The 23,081-nt window shown below is 44.7% G+C and overlaps 2 protein-coding genes across 3 annotated transcripts; both read right to left on the bottom strand.

Annotated features, from left to right (window-relative positions):
- Positions 1–818: 818 nt before the first annotated feature.
- Positions 819–6,218, bottom strand: LOC120049354 (gelsolin-like). Its single transcript, XM_038995620.1, has 15 exons — positions 6,026–6,218; positions 5,705–5,859; positions 5,131–5,292; positions 4,639–4,788; positions 4,384–4,473; positions 4,142–4,274; positions 3,667–3,971; positions 3,280–3,413; positions 2,948–3,038; positions 2,507–2,677; positions 2,001–2,175; positions 1,732–1,853; positions 1,421–1,498; positions 1,127–1,187; positions 819–988 (listed from the first exon to the last, which is right to left on the bottom strand). Exons 1-15 carry the CDS (start codon positions 6,216–6,218, stop codon positions 819–821), a joined length of 2,190 nt encoding a protein of 729 aa, XP_038851548.1.
- A 4,975-nt stretch (positions 6,219–11,193) lies between these two features.
- LOC120049923 (tetratricopeptide repeat protein 41) lies at positions 11,194–22,900 on the bottom strand. Of its 2 annotated transcripts, XM_038996430.1 has the most exons (17): positions 22,574–22,900; positions 20,223–21,022; positions 19,835–20,018; positions 19,470–19,690; positions 17,336–17,491; positions 15,748–17,183; positions 15,335–15,574; positions 14,888–15,059; positions 14,490–14,683; positions 14,322–14,381; positions 14,064–14,194; positions 13,530–13,717; positions 13,238–13,388; positions 12,903–13,041; positions 12,560–12,718; positions 12,314–12,440; positions 11,194–12,192 (listed from the first exon to the last, which is right to left on the bottom strand). In XM_038996430.1, the coding sequence occupies exons 6-12, from the start codon at positions 15,884–15,886 to the stop codon at positions 13,604–13,606; spliced, it is 1,050 nt and encodes a 349-aa protein (XP_038852358.1). In that variant the 5' UTR covers positions 15,887–17,183; positions 17,336–17,491; positions 19,470–19,690; positions 19,835–20,018; positions 20,223–21,022; positions 22,574–22,900; the 3' UTR covers positions 11,194–12,192; positions 12,314–12,440; positions 12,560–12,718; positions 12,903–13,041; positions 13,238–13,388; positions 13,530–13,603. The 2 variants fall into 2 exon arrangements, with proteins under 2 accessions (XP_038852358.1, XP_038852359.1); XM_038996431.1 differs by lacking the exons at positions 19,470–19,690; positions 19,835–20,018; positions 20,223–21,022; positions 22,574–22,900 and having other exon boundaries at positions 12,560–12,693; positions 17,336–18,844.
- Positions 22,901–23,081: the final 181 nt, after the last annotated feature.

The following is a 23,081-nucleotide window of genomic DNA, read 5'->3' as shown; positions in this document are numbered from 1 at the left end:
CGCCTTGGTCCTCCTCACTTAAATGTTACGACGAACGTAACAACTTATTTGTAATTAAATGTTCATTTGGTTTTCTGTAGGATGTCATCACCCCCATAATGATTTAATGCATCTGTTGAATATTCAGGTGAGAGTTGTATTATGTTTGTAAAATCTGACAGGTGACATTTTTATAGAATCCCATTTTATTTTTGAGAATAAATGTCTCCTGGCTTCAAGTAGCTCTGCATTGATTGGCCGGTCTTCGTCCATTGCGAGCATGTTTTCATGAAAATCACTAAACCAAAGCCTCTTAGCTATTTACTACAATTAACAGAGCAGACAACTAAATAAAATGTATGATGCCCGACACCAGTTATGTGAATGTATTTGACTGCTTCCAGTTGTGCTTTGTTGAAGCTTTTCCATCCACTGTCAGCATGTTTGATAGGCATGACATATCCTTTGGGTCGTTATGGAAACCCAGTCTGCACAAGATTCTCAAACTGGAATATCTGAACTCTGCCCAACAGGGCATGGTACAGAAGCGAAAAAACTCTTGTCCCATTTATTGCAAATGTAGTAATATACTGCTAAAAAAACATGGGCTAACAGTAGTGTGTAAGAAAAGGAAATGACTAAACTGTGTAGTGTGGATTACATGAAAACCATTAGATCAAATCAGCACTAGTGTGAAGAGTATATTATCCATCACAAATTGGTATCCATGGGCAGTCTAACAGTTGAAAGGAAAGAGGATACCTAGTTAGTTGCACAAATGAGTCAAGTAGAGGCTTTGGGTGAAGTTGCCACTAGGGGAAACCTCGCCCTGGAGTGGTTCAGACACGGAGTCCAACCATGGCCCGTTCCATGGGATTACTGCTCCAGTACTCATGATCCCAGCCCAAGAACCAGCCAGTGAACGTGGGAGGCTCATGACCTTGCTTTAACTTCACTATGGGCGTACTGCCGTCCCGCTTGGTAGGGTCTGTCTCTATGTAACGAATGGCTGACCACAGAACAGGAAATAGGCAGGAGCAGTGAGGAAAGAAAGAACAGTTAATTTAATGAAACGGCACATTTAAGTTCCCGTCTGCACTTTTATCAGGTAATTATGTGATCTTGTTTTAAAACCACCATTGCTTACCTGAGGCTATACCCTCTGTCTTCTCCTCCTCTTGCGCTTCACCTCCGATCCAAACAAAGATCTGAAGGGTACATGGAAAGTGTTAAGCGAATCAATAGGTGTGCATTATTAGCAAAAAACCTGAGGCACGTTCAGCAGGGTGGAACGTTCAGATCGAAATATGCTATGTAGAACATACATGCCCCTCTGACATGTGGAATAAGGAATTGCGTTTGTTCTATTCATGGCATTTCCACAACGTTCGGCTGCTGAACGTGGACCTGGTTGCACCTTGACAATCCCTCTACTAGTCACCTGTTCCCAGGTGTCCAAGAGCATGACATCATCTGGGGCCAGGTCTTCTTGTGTCATCTCCCCAGGCACCTCTTCAATCTGTATAAATAGTATTGTGGCATTTTGACAATGGGCCAGTTCAGTGCACATTCAGGAGGACATGGAAATGTTTTCCCACACTTATGTATAAAATGTGGATCAAAGGCTATTTCATTAGCAGAAGAAACTGAATTTGTCCAAATGGATATTCAAATCATGTCAAACATGTAAACAGGAATGCAGCAAAGGAAGTTGGAAAGTGCTGTACTACAGTTATAACAGGGCAGACTCACAACGAACTGGCCAGTTTTGTTGGAGCAGGCAAACAGGCGTGGTGGATGAACGTCCATTTTGTTTTTCAGTCTGGCTGAGGTACGGTAGTCCGCTTTACCTCCCAGAGCATCCCAAAAGTCATCTTGACACACAAACACATACAATTGTGGATCTGGAAGAAGATGGAGCAGTTGGAAAAGCTTTGTCTTGTATCCTCATAATAAGTAACACTGTGGCTATTGGCTAAACATCATTTCCTAGTGAATTTGACTGCTGACAGGGAACGTACCTGATTCTTCACCCTCGGCCAGCTCTGAGGCTGAGACCCCTAGAAGGTCACATAGCTTTTGAGCTCCATGCTTCTCACTGTCACTTGTCCCCTTTCCCACCCACATGAAGGAGGATGCCGGGGTCACCAGCACAAAGACATCGTTGGAGTTCAGATTTGAGGCAGCAACATCAACCTTGAGTGGAGAGAGGAAAAAAGGAGGCAGTTAAAATACTGTACACTGGAAGTACTAACTACAGTTCTGCAGTAGGAAACGGCCTGTAGTTAGCATCACCAACAAACCAACCATACATCACAATGGCTGGCTACTCCACTATCTACTGTGGTGTATTAGTGTACACTGTAGCAAAGACATTTTGTGATGCCTTTCTTATTGGACATGTTCAGATTAGTCCTTCCCCGTTTCGGCTTGTTTGCGTCCGTTTGGATTCTAGTGAATACACCCAAAAAAGAACCAAATAGATGTACAAAACATTGAGCTTTTCCCATCTCCTGTTGTTACTCACCTCTATGGCACGTGTGCAGCCAGCAGGGTTGGACCTCACCTGGAACAGCTGTGTGTCTGCAGCCTGGGCCTGGCCACCCTCTCTGGAGGTACCACCCTGGTGCACTACCATCGGCTGCCCCCCGAAAAGACTCATGAGGTGGGCGGGCTCCTTACCCTGGATCACCCGTACCTTCATTATTGTAGAAACAGACAGAAAATCAGAGTGAGTCATACCTGGCTTTAAACCTAACCTTCCCTCATTTCCATTTCATTTTACAGACCAATGCTCTGACCCTGTTGATATCCATGACCATGGAAACGTATTCATATAAATCCAGCGTCTGCAGACAAAACTACTGACTAATATTGTTAAATTCTGTAATCCAGTGCATCTTGATTAAAAATGACCTGGACCGTATTATCCGGGGCAGACTGCGATAAATCAAAACGATCCAGTCACCTGTACTGCCCCTCCTCCCAACTCGTCATCCAGCTGAGCAGCCAAGATGGCCGAGGCGCCAATTTCATCCTGGCTAGAATCCACTCCTTGCCTGTGAAAAAGGAGTACTTTTCAAGTGCTATTAACATACATTTATGCTTAGGTTATATCATACAGTATATAGTTGGTTTAGATGTGTCTAATACAGTATGTAACAAAAGCCCTGGGGCTCATAAATGATGAAGCCTACTGTAACGATAGAAGGACGCTAGCAGTTTTTGCTGTAAGACTATGTAATAACACATAAAGCTTCCTGCTGTCGCTTCCAGAAGGATAATCTCCATTGTCTTTACCATATGTAGATGACCTGTCCGTTACGCCCTCCATGCTGGTAGTTGTAGAGGATGATGTAGCTGTCTCCCCCATAGAATCGTCCATAAGTGGAGGGCTCCACAGGCACCTTGTCAGCTCCCTCAATACGCCAGATCTACAGAGGTTAACAGGTAAATACAGCTCTTGCTAGTAGTAGTCCATAAATGGAAAAAAGATAACACCCCTTGCAGCTCTTTTCTCAAAAGCTTGATTGTGACACCTTTTTGGTGGGTGTGTAGGCCCACAGTCGTAATCCCTTTACTGAGGACACATGACTACCCTAAACCTTGAAACACAATATTTAAGGGTAACTACCATCATACTATATGGTGTTTACTGAGAAAACCCCAGAATCCCCGCCAAAAAACCTGCTTCTCTCCATTCCCCTCGTCCACCATCCCATGCTGAGCCGCCATGGCGCCTGAGTGATGGAGAGTGGAGGCGTCGAAGGGAACCTTCTTGATCTTGGCGATTTTGTTGGACACGTAGGCGGTTCCCAACCCCACTGTATGGTCCGCGTCACGCCAGATTTTGAAGAACTGCTTGAACAGAGGGGTCTCCCCATTCTCAGGTAGGATCTGGACCTGGGTGTGTTTCGGGTAGCCCATCTTTGTGATAAACTGTTCGGCAGCACTCATCACCGCACTTCTCTCCTCTTTGTTAGCGTCCTTACCTGTTTTCATTCCAAATAAACTCATGATTAAACTGCAAAGGCAGAAGAACTAAGTGACTTCCAGGCGCAACAGTATTCAAAAGTATTGTCTAATCTAAGGGAAGATTAAAGCTTGGGGTTTTACAGTCAAAAGAAGTCATAGAGACCAGCTGCTGAGAAGAAACCAATACCTTTCCAGACAAAGATCATGCCATTGGGGCCATTGTCCAAGATAAAGCAGTCACTTGACTCCAGGGCATTCTGTGAAAACGGGTTCTCCGATGCTACCATATCCATGCCCATATCCCCACTGGCATTAGACACCTTTTGGAAAAACATTTCAATTTAATATTAGTATTTGAAGGTATGCTCAAAAACTGTTTATTACATAATATTTAACGATTCAATTGTTTAATTCGAAAATGGATCTGACCTTGTATAATTTTGCCAGCTTCCTGTTGGACACGTCTGTATTTGTGTCATCTGCATTTGCCTCAGGCAACTCGGGTTTGGGTCCAAGAATCTGGAACGAGACCACGAGTCAGGCATCTCACAGCAAATTATCACCATTGTGTTAAAAGGTAACTAACTATAGATGTTTATTGGGAGCATATAAACAATTGCATGATTTTAAGTGTATAGGAATGAACTATTTTTTCCATCCCTTTCTCCTCATTGAAAGACTCACCTCCAGCATCTTCTCACATTCTGCCCCCTCGTCACATATGTACAACTCAGCTCGCCCACATCGTTCATTGTCACGGATATCCTTTGACACCTGAGTGGCCTTCAACTTCTCAAAGTTATTGGCCTTGGAACCACACCATTGATAAACCTCCTGTAATACAGACGAGTGAAGATTATCAGTACAGTGGACCAAGTGTACTTCTGTAGCTCTAACTCCTCTGCCTGTTGACTATGTTAAAGCATACCGCAACGTATACAAATGATCTTTTACATTATTCATGACTAAAACAGTATTGGTTTCAAAGTGGATTACTTACAATAACAGCTTACTAACATGAGCAATGACAATACAGTTTTAGCCTACATTGTACAAAGACAATTCCACTAAAATCTGCAAATAATTTCACTAAATTAAATCAGTATATGTTTCCTTGACTTGTACATACTGTAGATAGGTTGCTGTAGAAACTCTTATAGATTTCAGTGAACTCACGTTGCCCAGGTCGAGGATAAAAATGTCTCCCTGGTTGAAGCTGTCCCAACTAACTGCTACCTCTGTGGCCCGAACCACACGCCGACCCCTGACCTGGAGCACACGCTGCAGCTTAACCTCATTGGACACCACGTGCTTGAACCCTGAAGCCACACCCCCTTTCTAAGGTAAAGATTGGGAAGATAATCAATAAGATAAGTGGAGGAGTTCTTGAGATATTCAATAAGTTTGTTAAATGTATTTGCTTGTCTCAACATTCCAGTAAAAAGCATGAGGTAGCACACCCCAAAATGATGGTGGAGGTGCTGACTAACGGAATAGTAAACTGTTTAAAAATAAATACATTATCGCATACTCTATACATACAGTGTGCTCCCAACAATTTAACAGGTAAACCAACGTTTTTGTCCACAGTACCTTCTACCCAGTACACAGTTCCTTTTTGCGTAGAAGGTGCTGTGAACACTGAAGAAGAGACTGTGTGCCAAAATGTTGATTTACCCATTAAATTGTTGGGAGCATACGCAGACTGTGTGACTTCCATTGTTTCTTTTAACTCGTTTTGAAACATTACCATGTACTTCAGTCCAGTTTTGAAGTAGCCTGAAAATGTTCTTGACTCGTAACCCTGCACCTCACGATACTGAATAGGTTTGCCACCCAGGTAGTCATCCATTTGGATGGTAAAAATGGCTGCTGCTCCACTCTCATCTTGTGTACAGTCATCTCCTGCAGGACCAGAGAAATAATGATTGGTCACATTTCAAACATTTTCACAAATAATGGAATGGATTTCAATTGTAAAAGTGCATAAGCACATATCAGTGGGCTGAAATGTACAAACACTGTACAGCATTTCAAGAAATACAGTCTATTCGACCAGATCAAGTTTTACCTTGCCAGAAGTGAAGGTCATACTGTAGATGCCCAGAACGTTGCTTGATGGTATTAAGAACAAGGTATGCGTCCCCTGAGTAGAACCCGCCATGCAGACTCTCTGGCACGGCCACCAGGTCCAGACTCTCAACTCTCCACACCTGGAGGCCAGGCTTCTTCCCGGCCCTCTTAAACTCAGGGTGGTGCGTCATGCTATAAAGATATGGGGCAGGAAAAACTTGCCATTAAACTTTGATACCGGTCCCTAGGATAGCCTGGAATCCAGACCTGTTTTGTGATAACGTTCCACTCTGAACTGATAGAGTTAGGGACCATGTGTCAGTTAATAGTTCAAATAAGGTCTGTGGAGAGACACAGCAGTTAAACCAGATGTTCTCTAATGTTGATACCGGTTTTGATCTCACCACTTGCTCACAAATGTTTATATTATTTATTTAACCTTTATTTGCAAATAACTTGTCTGAGCAGAGAAAGAGATGAGGGAGTGCTCTCATATCTCCAGCCAATCAGTAGCATTAGTCTCATCTTGCCCAAGGGCTTTCTTCATTGTCCTCCCCCACACGATACACTAGGCTAGTTCCCTCCCAAAAACAAAGAGGGGTGAGTGAGTTCGTTTTGTATGGCCCGGTGCCCTGGGTGGGCGGAGTTTAAACATTTTAGACTATTCCATTGGTCCTTAAGTGAAATCTCCACCCAACCGGGGCACCCTGCCATGCAAAACACTGGCCCATTGTTTCAGCTGGCAAACATTTTTTTCTTGCCTGGCTACCAATCCGCCTGGCTACCAATCCGCCTCACTCCGGCCAAATGCCTCGCCCCCTAACATTTCTTCTCCTTGATGACCAATAGAGCAGTCAAATTAAATTCAGTATGAGTCATCAGGCAATTTTTTCCCCCTCCTACAATAAAACAACCTTCTGCATGGATGATGTTCTCATGTCAGCTGATAAAACATTATTTTGCCCTGGTTTAATTAACAGATACTAGTTATAGCCTTCGTGGGTTAACCTACTTTCCCTTTACACTTTTCAGAAAACTAATGAACACAGATTAAGCCTAGTCCTGGACTGAAAAACACTTTAAAATGGAGAATCTCCATTGAAGACCCTTCTTAGTCCAGGACTAAACTTAATCTTTGTCCAGGAAACTGGCCCCATATCATGACTAAGGCTTATCTTGCAGTTTATAAACTGCCCAAGAAACCTCTCATGATTATTGTGCAAGGGAGTCATTAATCATGAGATAAGGTAATACTTGAGGGAGTGACTCATGACTACCCAACATCGCATAAATTAACATTTGAGAAGATAAGGAATTCAATTAAGAAATATTTTCTATTGTAGAGAACAACTGTATACAATTTAAATTGTCACATTAATTCAACATCCTATTAGAACATCTTAATTTTGTTTTAACAAAAACAAAAATCCACAACGACGTATCATTGTTGTTTTTTACTTTAAATGAAGAAGGTAATCAAGAGAATTGGAGAACATAAGCGATTCTAAAGTTGTACACGTTTAATGTCAACGCACATCTTAATTAAAAACAAAGTAGCCTACCTGGTGTGCAATAATAAATAAACGATTATGCTTGTCGTTAGCGGCTGGTATCAAGAGGTTGCTCAACGATAAAGTGGCACCGCGCTTCCGTAGATTGTCCTGGATAAAATGACTGTATGGGCGACTCCCTTTTGCACCAGGTACAGGTAACTGCCAAAATAAAGGAAACGTCAGCATAAATCGTCTTAATAGATCGTATGGCCACCATGGCTGCGTTTAGACAGCCCAGTTCTGATATTTTTCCCACTAATCGGTATTTAAAAACAATCACAAAATATATTTTTCAGAGCTGATCGGTCCAAATTAGTGAAATAAAGATCAGATTTGGGCTTTAGGTGTAAATGCAGCCGATGACCCAATAGCTTCAATGCACTTGGTATAGATTCTACAAGTGTCTGGAACTCTATTGGAGGGATGCTACACCATTCTTCCACAATTTGGTGTTTTGTTGATGGTGGAGGAAAACGCTGTATTAGGCGCCGCACCAGAATCTCCCATAAGTGTTTAATTGGGTTGAGATCTGGTGACTGAGACCGATATCCCTAGTAAAAAAAATCCTAGTATTCCAATAAAACAATTCTATTAGAATCCAAAAGAAAGATCTGTCAGATCGTATCCTATTGGGGTCCAATAGGACTGGTTCCAAAATCTGATAGGATTTACTTTTGGATTAAGGATTTTTTTTAAAATTGAAATCCTATAGGGGAGCAACCCGTATTATCGGCTTTTCAACAGCGTTTCAGAAATATATTACCTTCAACAGTGTTATCTTGTGATCAAGCCATCAATGTTTTGAGATTATTGGGGTCGTAAAAATGTTTGCTAACGGGTTAGCAATTAGCATGTTTGCCATTTCAGTGGAAATACTACTAGGCCTACAATCAACTTTTTGATAAGCCGTTTAGAAAAATAGGTCCCGTATTATCGGTATACGGTAGCCAGTTATTTGCCACCTTACTATTTTGTTCAATTACAAGATATGTTTAATTTTGATCAAAAAAAGAGACACCAACCTCGTATCCGAAGTGTGTACTAGATTTGGCTAGTCTTCCAGTAAAAAAAATATTAATTGTAGGTCAACGTTTCATTGCGTATGCAGGTGTTGTGCCGAAAATCTCCCCCCTGCCAGCAACTGCAACCCTTCGTGTGAACGCGCACACACTAAATTCTTCATTGCTGAGACTTGCTTGCTGGTTGAGATTTCGCTAGTCATTTCTGCAGTTTTCGGTTTGGCTATTTGTTTCAAGTGTATTAGTCTATAAATAAATCTCTTTGCCAAAATTCGTAATCTCTCACATGTCTTATTCGACTAGTAGTTGTTCAGAAATGTCCGGGAACTTGCAGGTGCCTTGGTGGAAGAATGTGGTAACATCTCACAGCAAGAATTGGTTAATCTGGTGTAGTCCATGAGGAGGAGATGCACTGCAGTACTTAATGCAGCTGGTGGCCACACCAGATACTGACTGTTACTTTTGATTTTGACCCCCCCCCCCTTTGTTCAGGGACACTTTATTCAATTTCTGTTAGTCACATGTCTGTGGAACTTGTTCAGTTTATGTTTCAGTTGTTGAATCTTGTTGTGTAAATATTTGTATGAACATATGTTAAGTTTGCTGAAAATAAACACAGTTGACAGTGAGGACGTTTTCTTTTTTTGCTGAGTTTATAAGTCAACATGAGTGCATATCCATAATCAGTTAACTGTTATTTTTTTCTCTATTATAAGAAAAAAATGTATAAATGTATAATAATATAAAAAACAAAACTATGACTGAATGTGCCTCCATGAAGAATCTCCTCCCCAATAGGTCCCTTCACCCTCAATAGGACACCCCCAGCACCTCCATCCCCATCAACCTCCCCCCACCCCCCACCCCCCACCCACAATAATGATAATAATAGAAATTAAAATAAAATATATACACATACATGTACAGTACATATACATAAACTTATTCACAGGACACTGAACTTATCTATTTTCCTCCATCAGATATGGAGGTGACATTTCCACCTGGATGACAGCACATAATCAGCAAGACGGCGATGCTCTTCATCCGAGGGAATGCCTGCCCATTCTCAGATGTTAGATCATCCGAGATGATCACGTCATTTACATTCCAGCCCTCACCTGAACGTTCTGCTTCTTCCGCCACACCATCCAGCGATGCCCCCAAGATGCTAAGTCAGAGCCTTGTCAGCTCCAGATTTGACTACTTCAACTCACACCCTGCTGAACTGCCTGCATTCTCAGATTCCCCTCCACTGATTTGCTCCCTGGACGGGCTCCCTATTGCAGCTCACATTATGTTCAGGATTCTAATTCTAGTCTACAAGGCCAGAAAATGACCAGCTCCTTAATACCTCTCGGCCTGGATAAAGTGCTGTACTGTTGTTCTTTCTCTGTGACCTACAATTGCGGCATTCTTGAAGTTGTCTTCTCTTTAAGGGTTGAGTGGACAATCACCAAGACTTCGCTGTGTACTGTTGCCTAATTGGTTGAATGAGTTGAGCTGCAGGCATCATAACTGCAAAGTCCCTTGCTGTTTGTGAATGCTGATTCAATAGCCACTTATTCAAAAAGCACTTTGATACTGATTTACTTTTGTACTAGGAATACACTTCTACCTGTTGCTCTGTTTATAATACAAACATATGTTTGTTGTGCTTTTACTCTAGCAGTGAACAGGTTAGGTAGCAGTTTTCTACTTGTCATATGGCATATAATATACTGTATATGTTACATTTTAGAATATGGTAGATTCCATCATGAAATATGACATTTACCATAACATGTATTTATGGTTTCAGCACATATTGTACAAATTGATAACTTAAAAATACATTTGATTTGCTAAAGTTACATTGATTCTCCCTTGTCCTGATTTCTCAATGTATTTAACCTCAAATGATACAACAGGTTTGGTTTGTATTTTTAATTATAAGATATGGTATTGTCTTGCGTCACAGATATCATGATATACAATGAAGACAGAATGAACTGATTTATTTTCCATCACTTTGGCTTGTCCAAAATCCAACGTGTACCACATACACACACTCATTCTTCTTATGACTATAAGGTGATATGGCTACACTGCTATGAAAAACATACTGTATATTATCAGCGTCACAGTTGTGGATTATAAAGATTGTATTTACATGTTTTTGTGTTATTGTGTGCTGGTATTTGCATATTATCTTTATTTTCTTAAACATTACAAAATGCTTCTAAAATAAATGTTTATTTATACTCGAATGTGGCTTTCTGTGGCACACACTACTGGTCAACATGAGCTACCAAAATGATTATGAAGTGTGCCAGGCCTTGCAGTCCCAAGATAGAAAGGGGGGGGGGGGGGGATTTTGGCCAAAATCCTCCCCCCCTTCTAATTTCCTTAATTTTGTCACTACAGTCAAATACTTTCTGTGGCACACATCAGAGTCACATACTTTCTATGGAACAAACTTCATGTCAGGATAGGCAACCGAAATGAATAATTAATGTATGTGTGTTATATTAAACAGAGGGAGTAAAATGTAGGCAAGCAATAAACATTTCAGAACAACTACTAGTCGAATAAGACATGGGAGAGATGACGAATTTTGGCAAAGAGATTTATTTTTAGACTAATACACTTGAAACGAATAGTCACCCACTTGACTAGAAATACTATAAGTACTGCCTTCAGATAAAAGGTCAATGTTGTTGCGCACCAGGATGAGAAGCTTAACCATCTTACAAAACATTTTAACAATATTTAGATGCAACCCTACAGAAAACTAAAAAGGATCGATTCATTTGACAACATGAAGTCAAATAATTTAGTTTCTGTCCATTTCACCCCATGTAAACATGCAACAATTATATTTACATTTATATGGAAAAGAAAAACAGCTGATTGGTATCAAAAGTGGTAAAAGAATAAACACAAACAGTTCAGTGGTCACCATGAGAGTAGTCTTCTCTTGATCTTTCTCTTCTCTCTAGTGCCTCCTGGCGGAATAAGACACTGTCTCTCCAGCTCGTTTCTCCTCCCTGTCCCTGGCCTCTCTGTCTGACCAGCGGTGTGCATCTCTGTGTGTGCAAAGGGGATCCAATCTCTCTGTTCAAAGTGGTTACTGTCCGTTCCTCCAGCCCGTACCTGCCTGGTAGGTGGCACCAGCCTGCCCTATGCAGCACTTGGGTCCTGTCTATGGAACGAAAGCCCGGTGCTGAAGCAGGACTGGGTTTGAGTTCGGAGATCAGGTTTCTGATGTCACTCTGTGGCCCAAACCCTGTGGGGTCTGGAAGGCAGACCAGGGCCTGGGAGAAGAAGACAGTTTTTTCTGTCTGTTGTTGTAGTTCTGGTACTCCACCAGTTCTGGTTTCAGTTCTGGCTGTGTATTGCGGAACTTGTTGGATGGGGCTGACAGGGATCTGTTTACGGAGGGGTCCAGAGGGGTGTGTGTGGTGCCCCTGTACCAGGCCAGGTGGGAGTGGAGGGGTCCGGCTGTGTTGGGTCTGGTCCCACTGCTTAGTCTCCTAGTGGAGAGGTGGGAGAGGGGTCTGAACCTGAAGGCACAAGTGGTCAGAGGTCTCCTGGATTCTGTGTTTAAAACCCTAAAAGGACAAAAGTCAACTCCGTTAGGTCCAATGACCTGTAAGTTTCTCTTAGATCCTATGGAAATGCAAGAAGAAAATGTTAGAATTTTAAATTGTGTAGGAGCTAAAGAAGGCTTACTGTTGTAAGTCTCTGGTCAGTGTGTGATCAGACCCCAGGAAGCAGATGTACAGGTCCAGACCTCTCTGCAGCAGTTCAACAGCCTCTCTACTCTCTGTCTTACCGGAGCCATGAAATATCTGCCTGCCTGCCATGACACACACAAGCTAAACATATTACACTCTGTGTAGTTGCTAACAGTCTAGAAAAAAAGTGTAAGAATGATTGAGAGTTGTGGTGCTTCTGTTTGAAAAATGAAATAATTACCAAGTTTGACCAAGGTGTGTGCGAGGCTGCATCCCTTCGCCTGAAGACGTGGCGATGTGGGGGACAAAGCTTCATGTCCTGGTCTTTGACGTGCACCGTGTCGATACAGCTCCACTGCTAGCCTCTGCCTCAACCTGAACACGTCACATCTTCACCACACTGTAACATTCATATACTGTGACTGACTGAGTAAACTACTGAGGAGGGGATGAGAGGAGGAATAGAGAGAAGAGGGAGAACAATGACAGAGGAGAAACTACTGAGGAGACGATGGAGGACACAATTAATGACGAAGAAGAGGAGAAGAAGACCCAGAAGAACACTAGAAGAGAAGTAGTCTCACCCTGCGCAGGTGTCGGCCAAGACGTCTGCCAGGCACTCCTCCACCACTAGAGGGTGCTCTCAACCATACCAGCGCCTCCTGGTCTTTCAAGGCAACCCGGAGGTGCTTCTCAGCACCATGTGGGTCTTGCAGGCTGAGTCTGTCACATACACATTTTTTTTTAAATCATCACATTAATCTTAGCTTGCCTAAATTGAGACATACAGTACCAAAAGTCAATCACATGGGTTTAGGTCTAACAACAGCAAAAGACATAGAAACACCTGTAGCTGAACCTATGGAGTATAGAAACGTCACACATGAGACTATACCTAGTTATGCTATTTAAGACACACCTGTGTATCCCACAGAGCAGTGATACAGTGGCGTCAGCACACAGGTGGAGTTTGTGGTGTCCCATATTGATGATGTCACTGAGTATCTGAGAGGCCTCGATGTTTCGGACGTCTGCAAACAGCAGCTGGCAGAGTACACAAAGCAACTGACCTGATAGGGGCGAAACATGAAATACATATAATTTCAGCACACTAAAAGCATTTACTTACGTTGTGAATGAAAAAAATACATAATCATGTTGCTTATTTAAAAACCTGAGACCCATATTGCCCCGACTCTCTGGACAGATACCCTTTCCAACAGTGATTCTCTCATGTCTCTCAAGGCAGGTAGTGGTGAGTGTCTGGGCGGTCTTCAGAGCTGATCTACAGTATGTCTCTGCCTCTCTGTGCTGGTCCGTCTCCATAGAGCTCAGCCAAAGTCTGCCGCACTGTCAGCAGTAACATCACACTGTCCCTGTTTCTGTCCTGCTCACTAGCCTGAAATGACAGGAAATTGGGAAGCAGAGTGATTATTTCAGCAGGCTGTATGAAAGCCTTTCATAATTGAGTGAAAGTCTATACACTAAGAACATGAAATGGTATTACTAGAGCAATTACAGTGTTAAAGTAAAGTCTTAGCATAGTGGCTAGGATTTAAAGGGAAAATCCACTCCAACTATGGTATTTTTTAATTAGTCCACTGTTGATATAGTCCTGAAATATTCTGCATGTCAGCAAGTTAAGTTTTATTTTGCATCATCATGATGATGTAGCCGGTATCAACAGTGGACTAATGAAAGAAAATAAAGTGTCCCTTTAAGAGTGAGTGGTAGATCTAACTAACCTGTGTGAGGGTGTTCTCAGCCTGCAGTAGGATCTGCTCTGCTTCCCCCTTCCTGTTCAGACAGAGCAGCAACTCAGAGACCAACATCTCCACTCTCCCTTTCACACCTGGATCCCACTGACAACCATCTTCTACAGGTGGGGAACAAAAAACAAAAACAGTCATAATCACTGGTCACATAGGATCAATGATGATGACTGGTAACAGATCACTAAGACATCGCCAATAGTCAATTTGTTATCAGTGAAGAATAATTACCGTTGCCGTCACTTTGGGCCTCAGTCATGAAGGCCCTGTTGCTGTGTACCTCTCTCTGCTCTGAATTGAATGGAAATAATAGCTACATTATTTACGGATGGTATCTCTACAGTTTTGTGACGTTCAACGCTGAATGCGTGTTGAAATGTGCAACCATGATGATTTTACCTGTATGTGTAGCAGGAGGGAATGCCCATCGCCCTGACTGAACAAGAGTACGAGGGTGGCTTCCCTTACCCAGCAGGCTCTGGTACGAGGTGTAGGGGTCATAACCTCTGAGGATCAGGAGAGTCCAGTACCTGACAACATCCATTCTCAGCTGAGGAGACTGTCTCCAAGTTGTAGACAGGTGCTCTACAGTCCTTGGGTCAGATAGTAAGTGGATACCGTTATGTAAACAAATGATGGATAAACATGCGAATTTGTAATCCGATAAAAAGGCTCACCCAGTTTAAGTGTTAGGGTAAATATATGATGACAGTTAATCTGCAGCTAAACTATTTTCCCCAACAGTAACTGTGTGCCCCTAGTGTCCTTATGTGTGAAGTGTATGTCCATGCTCTTACTGTGGCTCTATGAAGAAGGTGTGTAGCTCCCTCCAGGCCTCACTCTGCTCCAGGTGCCAGGGGAGCTCCTCCAGGATCTTAGGCCAGCTACAGAGCTCCCTGCCCTGCCTCTGTAAGAACTGGGCCAGGCTGAGATGGTAGCCCTGTCTGGTCCTCCTCAAGCCCCCTGAACCTTTACCGGGACGGACCCCCACAGATCAAAAAATAGAAGACTAAGGAGAAGTGGAAATGAAATGATTGGTCAGTTGGACTCCTTAGTGCAGAGTCCAAGAGTTCCCCTTACATGCAGATACTCCACTTTCATAGTTAGACAAAGATGATCAATCAAGTAAAAAGCACCACCATGTTGGAAAGACCAACAAACGAAGGCCATTGTAGAATGTCCATTCTATGCTTTCTATTTCTAGGCTTGTAACTTCCGCTCCCGTCTGCCACTCACTCACTCACTCAGCAGGAGGAGGCCCATGGCTTGGCCCAGTGATTGGTGGGTGAGGCTCAGTGTTCCATTGGGTCTCTCCTGAACCCAGGGCCCAGCAGCAGTGCGGGACCGGGCCCACTCCAGAGGTAGAACCTGTAAGTACCCAGGGTAACCAAGAACCTCCAGCAGGACCAGGACCTGCTCCTCAGTCAGCCCAGCATGGGAGAGGTGAACGAGGCAGAGAGCGTCCCATACCCAGCCTCTGAGGTCTGGAGAGAAGGAGGCAGTAAAGGTTAGATACAACAATTCATCATAGAATGCCATAACTAACAATGTTAATTCTTCACCTTTATTGAGAAAAGATTACAGTGGTTATTCTCGCTGTATGGCACTTAAAAAAAAATAACAACTGAATAACTAGAGAGGGTAAAGATGATCCCACCTATGTTGGACACCTGAGAGGTAGGTTCTCCTGTTCCTTTGGCTAGACTGGCCGTACCCTCACTGACCCCGCCATAGTCATTGATCCAGCGCTGGCTGGGCTGGACTGGCCGTACCCTCACTGACCCCGCCATAGTCATTGATCCAGTGCTGGCTGGACTGGCTGTACCCTCACTGACCCCGCCATAGTCATTGATCCAGTGCTGGCTGGACTGACCGCACCCTCACTGACCCCGCCATAGTCATTGATCCAGTGCTGGCTGGACTGACCGCACCCTCACTGACCCCGCCATAGTCATTGATCCAGTGCTGGCTGGACTGACCGCACCCTCACTGACCCCGCCATAGTCATTGATCCAGTGCTGGCTGGACTGACCGCACCCTCACTGACCCCGCCATAGTCATTGATCCAGTGCTGGCTGGACTGGCCGTACCCTCACTGACCCCGCCATTGTCATTGATCCAGTGCTGGCTGGACTGACCGCACCCTCACTGACCCCGCCATAGTCATTGATCCAGTGCTGGCTGGACTGACCGCACCCTCACTGACCCCGCCATAGTCATTGATCCAGTGCTGGCTGGACTGACCGCACCCTCACTGACCCCGCCATAGTCATTGATCCAGTGCTGGCTGGACTGACCGCACCCTCACTGACCCCGCCATAGTCATTGATCCAGCGCTGGCTGGACTGGCCGTATCCTCACTGACCCCGCCATAGTCATTGATCCAGCGCTGGCTGGACTGGCCCTATCCTCACTGACCCCGCCATAGTCATTGATCCAGCGCTGGCTGGACTGACCGCACCCTCACTGACCCCGCCATAGTCATTGATCCAGTGCTGGCTGGACTGGCCGTACCCTCACTGACCCCGCCATAGTCATTGATCCAGCGCTGGCTGGACTGACCGCACCCTCACTGACCCCGCCATAGTCATTGATCCAGCGCTGGCTGGACTGACCGCACCCTCACTGACCCCACCATAGTCATTGATCCAGCGCTGGCTGGACTGGCCGTATCCTCACTGACCCCGCCATAGTCATTGATCCAGTGCTGAATCACCCTGGCCCACAGCTCCGCCATAGAATCCACTTCCACATACTCCTCTATCAACTCCTCCTCCTCCTTTCTCCTCAGGATGCCGCACTTCTGCAGCTCGCTAGCCACCACCGCCAGCAACAGCTGCAGGCGGTCCAAATCCCAGCCTGGTATTGGTTCCCAAGATGAATTGCAGCAGGGTCCTGTGCGGCTCCTGGCAGGGCAAGGTGTTGGAGCAGGACGCTGCGGCGGACCCAGGTGTCTGACAAGCCGGGCCTGGGGAGGGTGTGAATGTCTGGGCTGAGGTTCAGCCTCTGGTAGGTTACGTCTGTGGATGTCGCTGGGATGAGGATCTTACACTGGGGAGGCAGAGGGTCAGGGAGCCAGCATAGGTCCTTCACCTGACAATGAATGAACAAATGTTAGGAATTCATGTTCACTATATCAAATAATATGCTTTGTTTTTCATCTTGATTTATTTGAATGATATCAATGTAAAATACACTGTACAAGAACCCCAACTGGTAGTGGTCTGGGCAAAGTAAGGCATTACCTCCTGCATTGAGAGCCCGAAGGTCCCGGTCAGTCTGTCCAGTCCGTCCAGAACCAGAACACAGGGTCCCAGAGCCGCAGAAGAGAAGGCCTGAACCAAAACATGACCTGGGCTTTACATGGTGCTGCAACCCCTCACTCCACTCAGCCTGGGACCCTAGTACAGAGACACAATAACAGCCCCTCACTCCACTCAGCCTGGGGCCCTAGTACAGAGACACAATAACAACCCCTCACTCCACTCAGCCTGGGGCCCTAGTACAGAGACACAATAACAACCCCTCACTCCACTCAGCCTGGGGGTCTAGTACAGAGACACAATAACAACCCCTCACTCCACTCATCCTGGGGCCCTAGTACAGAGACACAATAACAACCCCTCACTCCACTCAGCCTGGGGGTCTAGTACAGAGACACAATAACAACCCCTCACTCCACTCAGCCTGGGGCCCTAGTACAGAGACACAATAACAACCCCTCACTCCACTCAGCCTGGGGGTCTAGTACAGAGACACAATAACAACCCCTCACTCCACTCAGCCTGGGGCCCTAGTACAGAGACACAATAACAACCCCTCACTCCACTCAGCCTGGGGGTCTAGTACAGAGACACAATAACAACCCCTCACTCCACTCAGCCTGGGGCCCTAGTACAGAGACACAATAACAACCCCTCACTCCACTCAGCCTGGGGGTCTAGTACAGAGACACAATAACAACCCCTCACTCCACTCAGCCTGGGGGTCTAGTACAGAGACACAATAACAACCCCTCACTCCACTCAGCCTGGGGGTCTAGTACAGAGACACAATAACAACCCCTCACTCCACTCAGCCTGGGGGTCTAGTACAGAGACACAATAACAACCCCTCACTCCACTCAGCCTGGGGGTCTAGTACAGAGACACAATAACAACCCCTCACTCCACTCAGCCTGGGGGTCTAGTACAGAGACACAATAACAACCCCTCACTCCACTCAGCCTGGGGGTCTAGTACAGAGACACAATAACAACCCCTCACTCCACTCAGCCTGGGGGTCTAGTACAGAGACACAATAACAACCCCTCACTCCACTCAGCCTGGGACCCTAGTACAGAGACACAATAACAACCCCTCACTCCACTCAGCCTGGGGGCCTAGTACAGAGACACAATAACAACCCCTCACTCCACTCAGCCTGGGGCCCTAGTACAGAGACACAATAACAACCCCTCACTCCATTCAGCCTGGGGGTCTAGTACAGAGACACAATAACAGTAAATGTGGAGCCTTAACAACGACTTAAAGGGAAATACCACTCAAAAACAATATTTTGGTATTGGTTTCATTAGCCCACTGTTGATACAGTCCCAAAATGTTTTGCACGTCAGCAATCAAGTTTTCAAGATATAGAACTTTTCACGTATGATGCGTGCACTAATGAAACAAATACCAAAATGTAGTTTTTTGGTGGAATTTTCTTTCAAAAAGTTTTCCTCCTGGGCTGCACAAAAAATAAATACTAAAAACACTATTAGCCTCTTTGTCTATGGCCGTCTGTTTATGCCATGGCCATGTGTGTCACTGAACCACAATGTATCTGCATGCATGACATGGTTGGTATATCTTGTAGTTTATTTTTTGCTGTTTTATTGTATTATCATGTTGATTTGTTTATTGTTTGTTCTCAGGGCACCATTGAGAATGAGACCCTGGTTTCAATTAGGTTCCCCTGAATAAATCAAATGTATATATACAATTTTTTTTTAAATACCACACTAGTTACTTAGAAGAGTGAGATGAGAGGGAACCATCGGTCTGTCTCACCAGTCTAGACCAGACGAGTGGTATGACAATGTTGACCTTGTTTCTTTCTTAAGAACAAGGTCAGTGTTGGGTTTCGCACAAAGTAAATACATATATATTTTTTTAAAGTCAGTAAAGAAATACATCTTATCTAGCAGTAAAGGTTATATTCACAGGAAAAGTAATTGAGTGTAAACAAATTTCTGAATAAATGTCAAATTGGGAATGTAAGTATACAACGGTGCAATAACAGGTTACATTTGGAATTGACAGAAGTGTCATATGTTGATGTCATTGTAGTCATTTCTAACCTTCACAGACATAGGCAATAACACTCTGGAGTGTTTACCATAATGGGCCAGGCGTAGCACAGTGGTGATGTCTCTCAGTACAGATCTGATATCCACACTGGAGCTGCTGATTCCACAGAAGTGAGGGATGGCCGGGATTCTAGGATTCTTCTTCCGGAACTCTTGAAGACACCAGGCGGCCAGTGAGGACCACTTCCCACAACCCCTCTCACCACAGAGCAGAAAAATAGACCCCCCGGAATCACGTTTGTCATGGTCACTGAAGGAAAAAGGAAGTACAGTCAAAATATGTTTTTCATTGCTAAAAAAATATCTGAACACTATGAATGCATAACTCCATCTATCTGCATCTCACAGTAATTCATCACTGAATCCAGCTTAGTGTGGTCACCAAAGTTCTTACCCTGTTAACTTGGTTGAATTCCTTGAAGTTGCTAGACTCTGAGACGTGTCAGAATGAGTGAGGGAGGCATTAAATGTGTTGAGTTCCTCCATGACAGCAGCGGTCTGGGTGGAGGGGGCAAACCAGCGACACAGAGCCTGGACAGCACCTTCGTGACAACATCTATCAAGGGAGTCCAGGAGGCCTAAAGAGCAGGGGAGAAAGCACTGCTTTAGGGCTTGGAAGATACGGCAGACCACTGAAAAACACAATAAATATGAACCGGACTGAGCTACGTTAGTCATATTCGCTGTCTTTTCAAAGCTGGTTGAACTAAATTGAATTCAACAAAGTAGATGTAAACAGAACTAGATCAACTAACAGAACTGAGCTGCACTGGTTCACTTACCTGAACAGGTTGGCTGCTGGTCCAGGGACCCATAGAGCTGTTCCATGAGGCCCCTCCAGTCCCTCTTCACTAGGTCCCCCAGATCCTGCAGCGTTCTGAAGAACCTTACAGGTTGCAGGCTGTCCACTACCCTGTTCTTCACCTCCCTGGCTCGGTGTCTCTCCTCCTCTGTCTGTTTGGAGAACATGCTCAGCTACGACCTCTGACCTTAATCTGTGTTCCTGTCTTCATTCTCCTCTTCCCCCTGGAAAGAGTAGTCTCTGAAGTAGAAGAAGCAGTGTCTGGTGTCACCCATCAGGGCTGCCTGGGTGATCTGCAGCTCTGTCAGGGAGCACTTTTGGTTCCTCCCTGTGAGGACCCAGGGGTAGCCTCCCTCCACTGCAACATGCAGGTTCCTCTCCACCCCAGAGGGCTTCTCGTTCTGGACCGGCAGCTGGGAGAGGTGTGGGGTCCTGCTCCGGCCTAAAGGGGCCGTATCGGTGGCCCAGGAGGCAGATGAAGGAGGAGGAGCGGGTGATAAGGTCTAGGCTGATCTTCAACTGCTGGGAGGAGAGGGAGGTATTATTGTCAGGGAGGTCAGAGGGACGATGGCTCCCCCAGTCAACCCACTGGGTGTCCAATGGTCTGAAGCAGTGGCCTCTGGCCTGGCAGAGGGCATCCAGGTGGGGGAACACCTGTGTTCTCAGGTAGTACGGAACACAGCACGGGCTGGAGAGGAGCAGTGACAAGAGGGGCGGTGGACCGGCTTCCCTGCTGTGGGTCCATCTCAGGCCGTTGTAGCTGTGACCTGCTGTGCCTGTCTGAACAAAATAATGAAAAACAAGCATATCAGGAATAATCATCAACTAGATATCTAGCTACAGTGTTTTGCAAGTACATGGTATTATTGGTGTAAATATGCACTGCAAATTCATGACATGCAGGGAACAGTGCATATTTCCCCACATAAAACTGCTCAGTGACTGGATATCTACAGAATTAGCGGGGAACATCTAATAACAAGTAAGATAAACATCTAAATTAAGATTAACTCTCACCTAATGAAACCCAACATGTGAAAACATCTAGCTTGATGTAGGCCTAACCTGTAACATAAATGAACAATTGAGTGTGTCAGATGTGTTACGTGTTTGGTGGACTGTTGACAGAACCCATTTGAAGCTGCATCGCGGTGTCTTCTGACTGGCCATTCTTCAGGCAGAAGTTACCGGAAGCGAAGGCATAGAGAAATGGATTCAGGCAACTGTTGGCATAGGTCAGTAATACAACAAAAGACAACTTGGTAGAGAAGTTTTTCAGGTTTTCAGACTTGGCCAAATGTCCTGACATGTTTAGGATGATAACAACTTGGAATGGCATTAAACCGATGACAAAAGTCACAATGATGCTGGTCACAAGTCTAGTCATCCTGGACTTTCAAAAGAAAGCTGAATGTTTCACTGTCTTATGGAGGCGGATGTAGGATGTTAGTAGGAGGGAGACAGGTAATACTAATCCAAGTATCGCCATCGCCAACACCCCCCCCCCCCCCCCCCCCCCCATGTTGACTGTCAGGAACGGTGAGGATATTACAACCCCAACACCCCACAGTATGGGAAACAACCCCCTCTCCACTGTCCCATGCCACCTGACCCAGCACTGGGGTGCAGAACTTGGTAGTAGCGCTGGACACTCATCGACAGGATGGTCAGCAGGCTGGAGAATGTACAGCAGTAGGCAACGACGACAAAGAGCTTGCAGAGACTGTTGCCCAAGTCCCAGCTGAAGAATATTGCATAGACCAATAGCGCCACACATATTAGCAGGCTCAGCATATCTGACACGTCAGGCTCAAGAACAGTTTCATACTCAAGTTGTATCTGTACAGATGCCAACAGCTGATCACAGCTTTCACTGCTATGTTATGCCCAGAAGATAGCAGAGAGCCAGGACCACTCCACTGATCATGGTGTCAGTCGGTGGAATCAGGGATTCCAGTGGTGCAGTTGAAGTTGGAAGACTTACAGGTGGAGGAGTTGAAACTGTCAATCATTGTGAGACTGAAGATGAGGGAGAAGGTGTTGAATTGAATGTAGACGAGCAGCTAAATGTTGTTAGCAGTTGAGAGGTGGGTTGGTAGTGTCTGCAACTGAGTCACCGGCATGGTTTCAATGTGAGGAATGGGAAAAAAACTCTGGTCACATTAAAAAGAAAGGGGAGGGTCTATTCCACACCGAATATGTTGTGTTGAGGTCTACAACCTGTGACAATTGCACAATCAAGTGAATGCTGGCATTTGAAATAGATGATTACAGTAGCTGAGATGCGAATGGACAATAGTTGACAAACAAAATTCCATACATTTTTTATACCTGTACTAGTTTCCATGAGTTTGTCCCAGAGATGGTTGCCAAATCCCGATTAAAATGGCTCACGTTCCAAATAAAATCTGAATGACTCTGTAGAGTTTACTTTTTTCCTTGCAAAATATATGAATTTGGCAAACTAAAAGCATATTTGTAGGTAGTCTGGGGGGCAAGATCGTTATAGTACAGCCTCGACGTCAATGCATGCCTGTTACTTCGCTGAGAAGTTGTGAATGACAAGCCATAGCAACAGTGGTAGCCAAGGTGACCGTATGGGCTTCCGGATCAGCCTATCATAAATTGTTACACTGTAAATGTACAAAACAATGTTTCAACAGTGCTGACGAATGTATCTATTTTCACTGACGTGTTGCAATGTATCAGACATGAGTTTATCGCTTTTTATGATAACAAAATCATTGTTTAACGTGTAATTCGGCCAATGGAAATTAGCCACGCTTTGAACATGTACAATCGGACATGTAATACTACGATTGGAAGATTGAAGCGGCGA

This window comes from Salvelinus namaycush, chromosome 6 (genome assembly GCF_016432855.1).
Source record: "Salvelinus namaycush isolate Seneca chromosome 6, SaNama_1.0, whole genome shotgun sequence".
Taxonomy (NCBI): Eukaryota; Metazoa; Chordata; class Actinopteri; order Salmoniformes; family Salmonidae; genus Salvelinus; species Salvelinus namaycush.
Note: the sequence above shows the minus strand (reverse complement) of the source record. Positions and strands in the feature narration are given on the sequence as shown.

Coding starts and splice junctions, on each gene's coding strand:
- LOC120049354 (XM_038995620.1), bottom strand. CDS start 6,218: ATGACGCACCACCCTGAGTTTAAGAGGGCCGGGAAGAAGCCTGGCCTC. Junction 2,678..2,947: donor TGGGAGGAGGGGCAGTACAG/GTGACTGGATCG, acceptor ACAATAATGAAG/GTACGGGTGATCCAGGGTAA. Junction 1,854..2,000: donor GGCCGAGGGTGAAGAATCAG/GTACGTTCCCTG, acceptor TTGTGTGTCAAG/ATGACTTTTGGGATGCTCTG.
- LOC120049923 (XM_038996430.1), bottom strand. CDS start 15,886: ATGACTATGGCGGGGTCAGTGAGGGTACGGCCAGTCCAGCCCAGCCAG. Junction 14,382..14,489: donor CCCTCCTGCTACACATACAG/GTAAAATCATCA, acceptor CATTCAATTCAG/AGCAGAGAGAGGTACACAGC. Junction 14,195..14,321: donor GGCCCAAAGTGACGGCAACG/GTAATTATTCTT, acceptor CCCCACCTGTAG/AAGATGGTTGTCAGTGGGAT.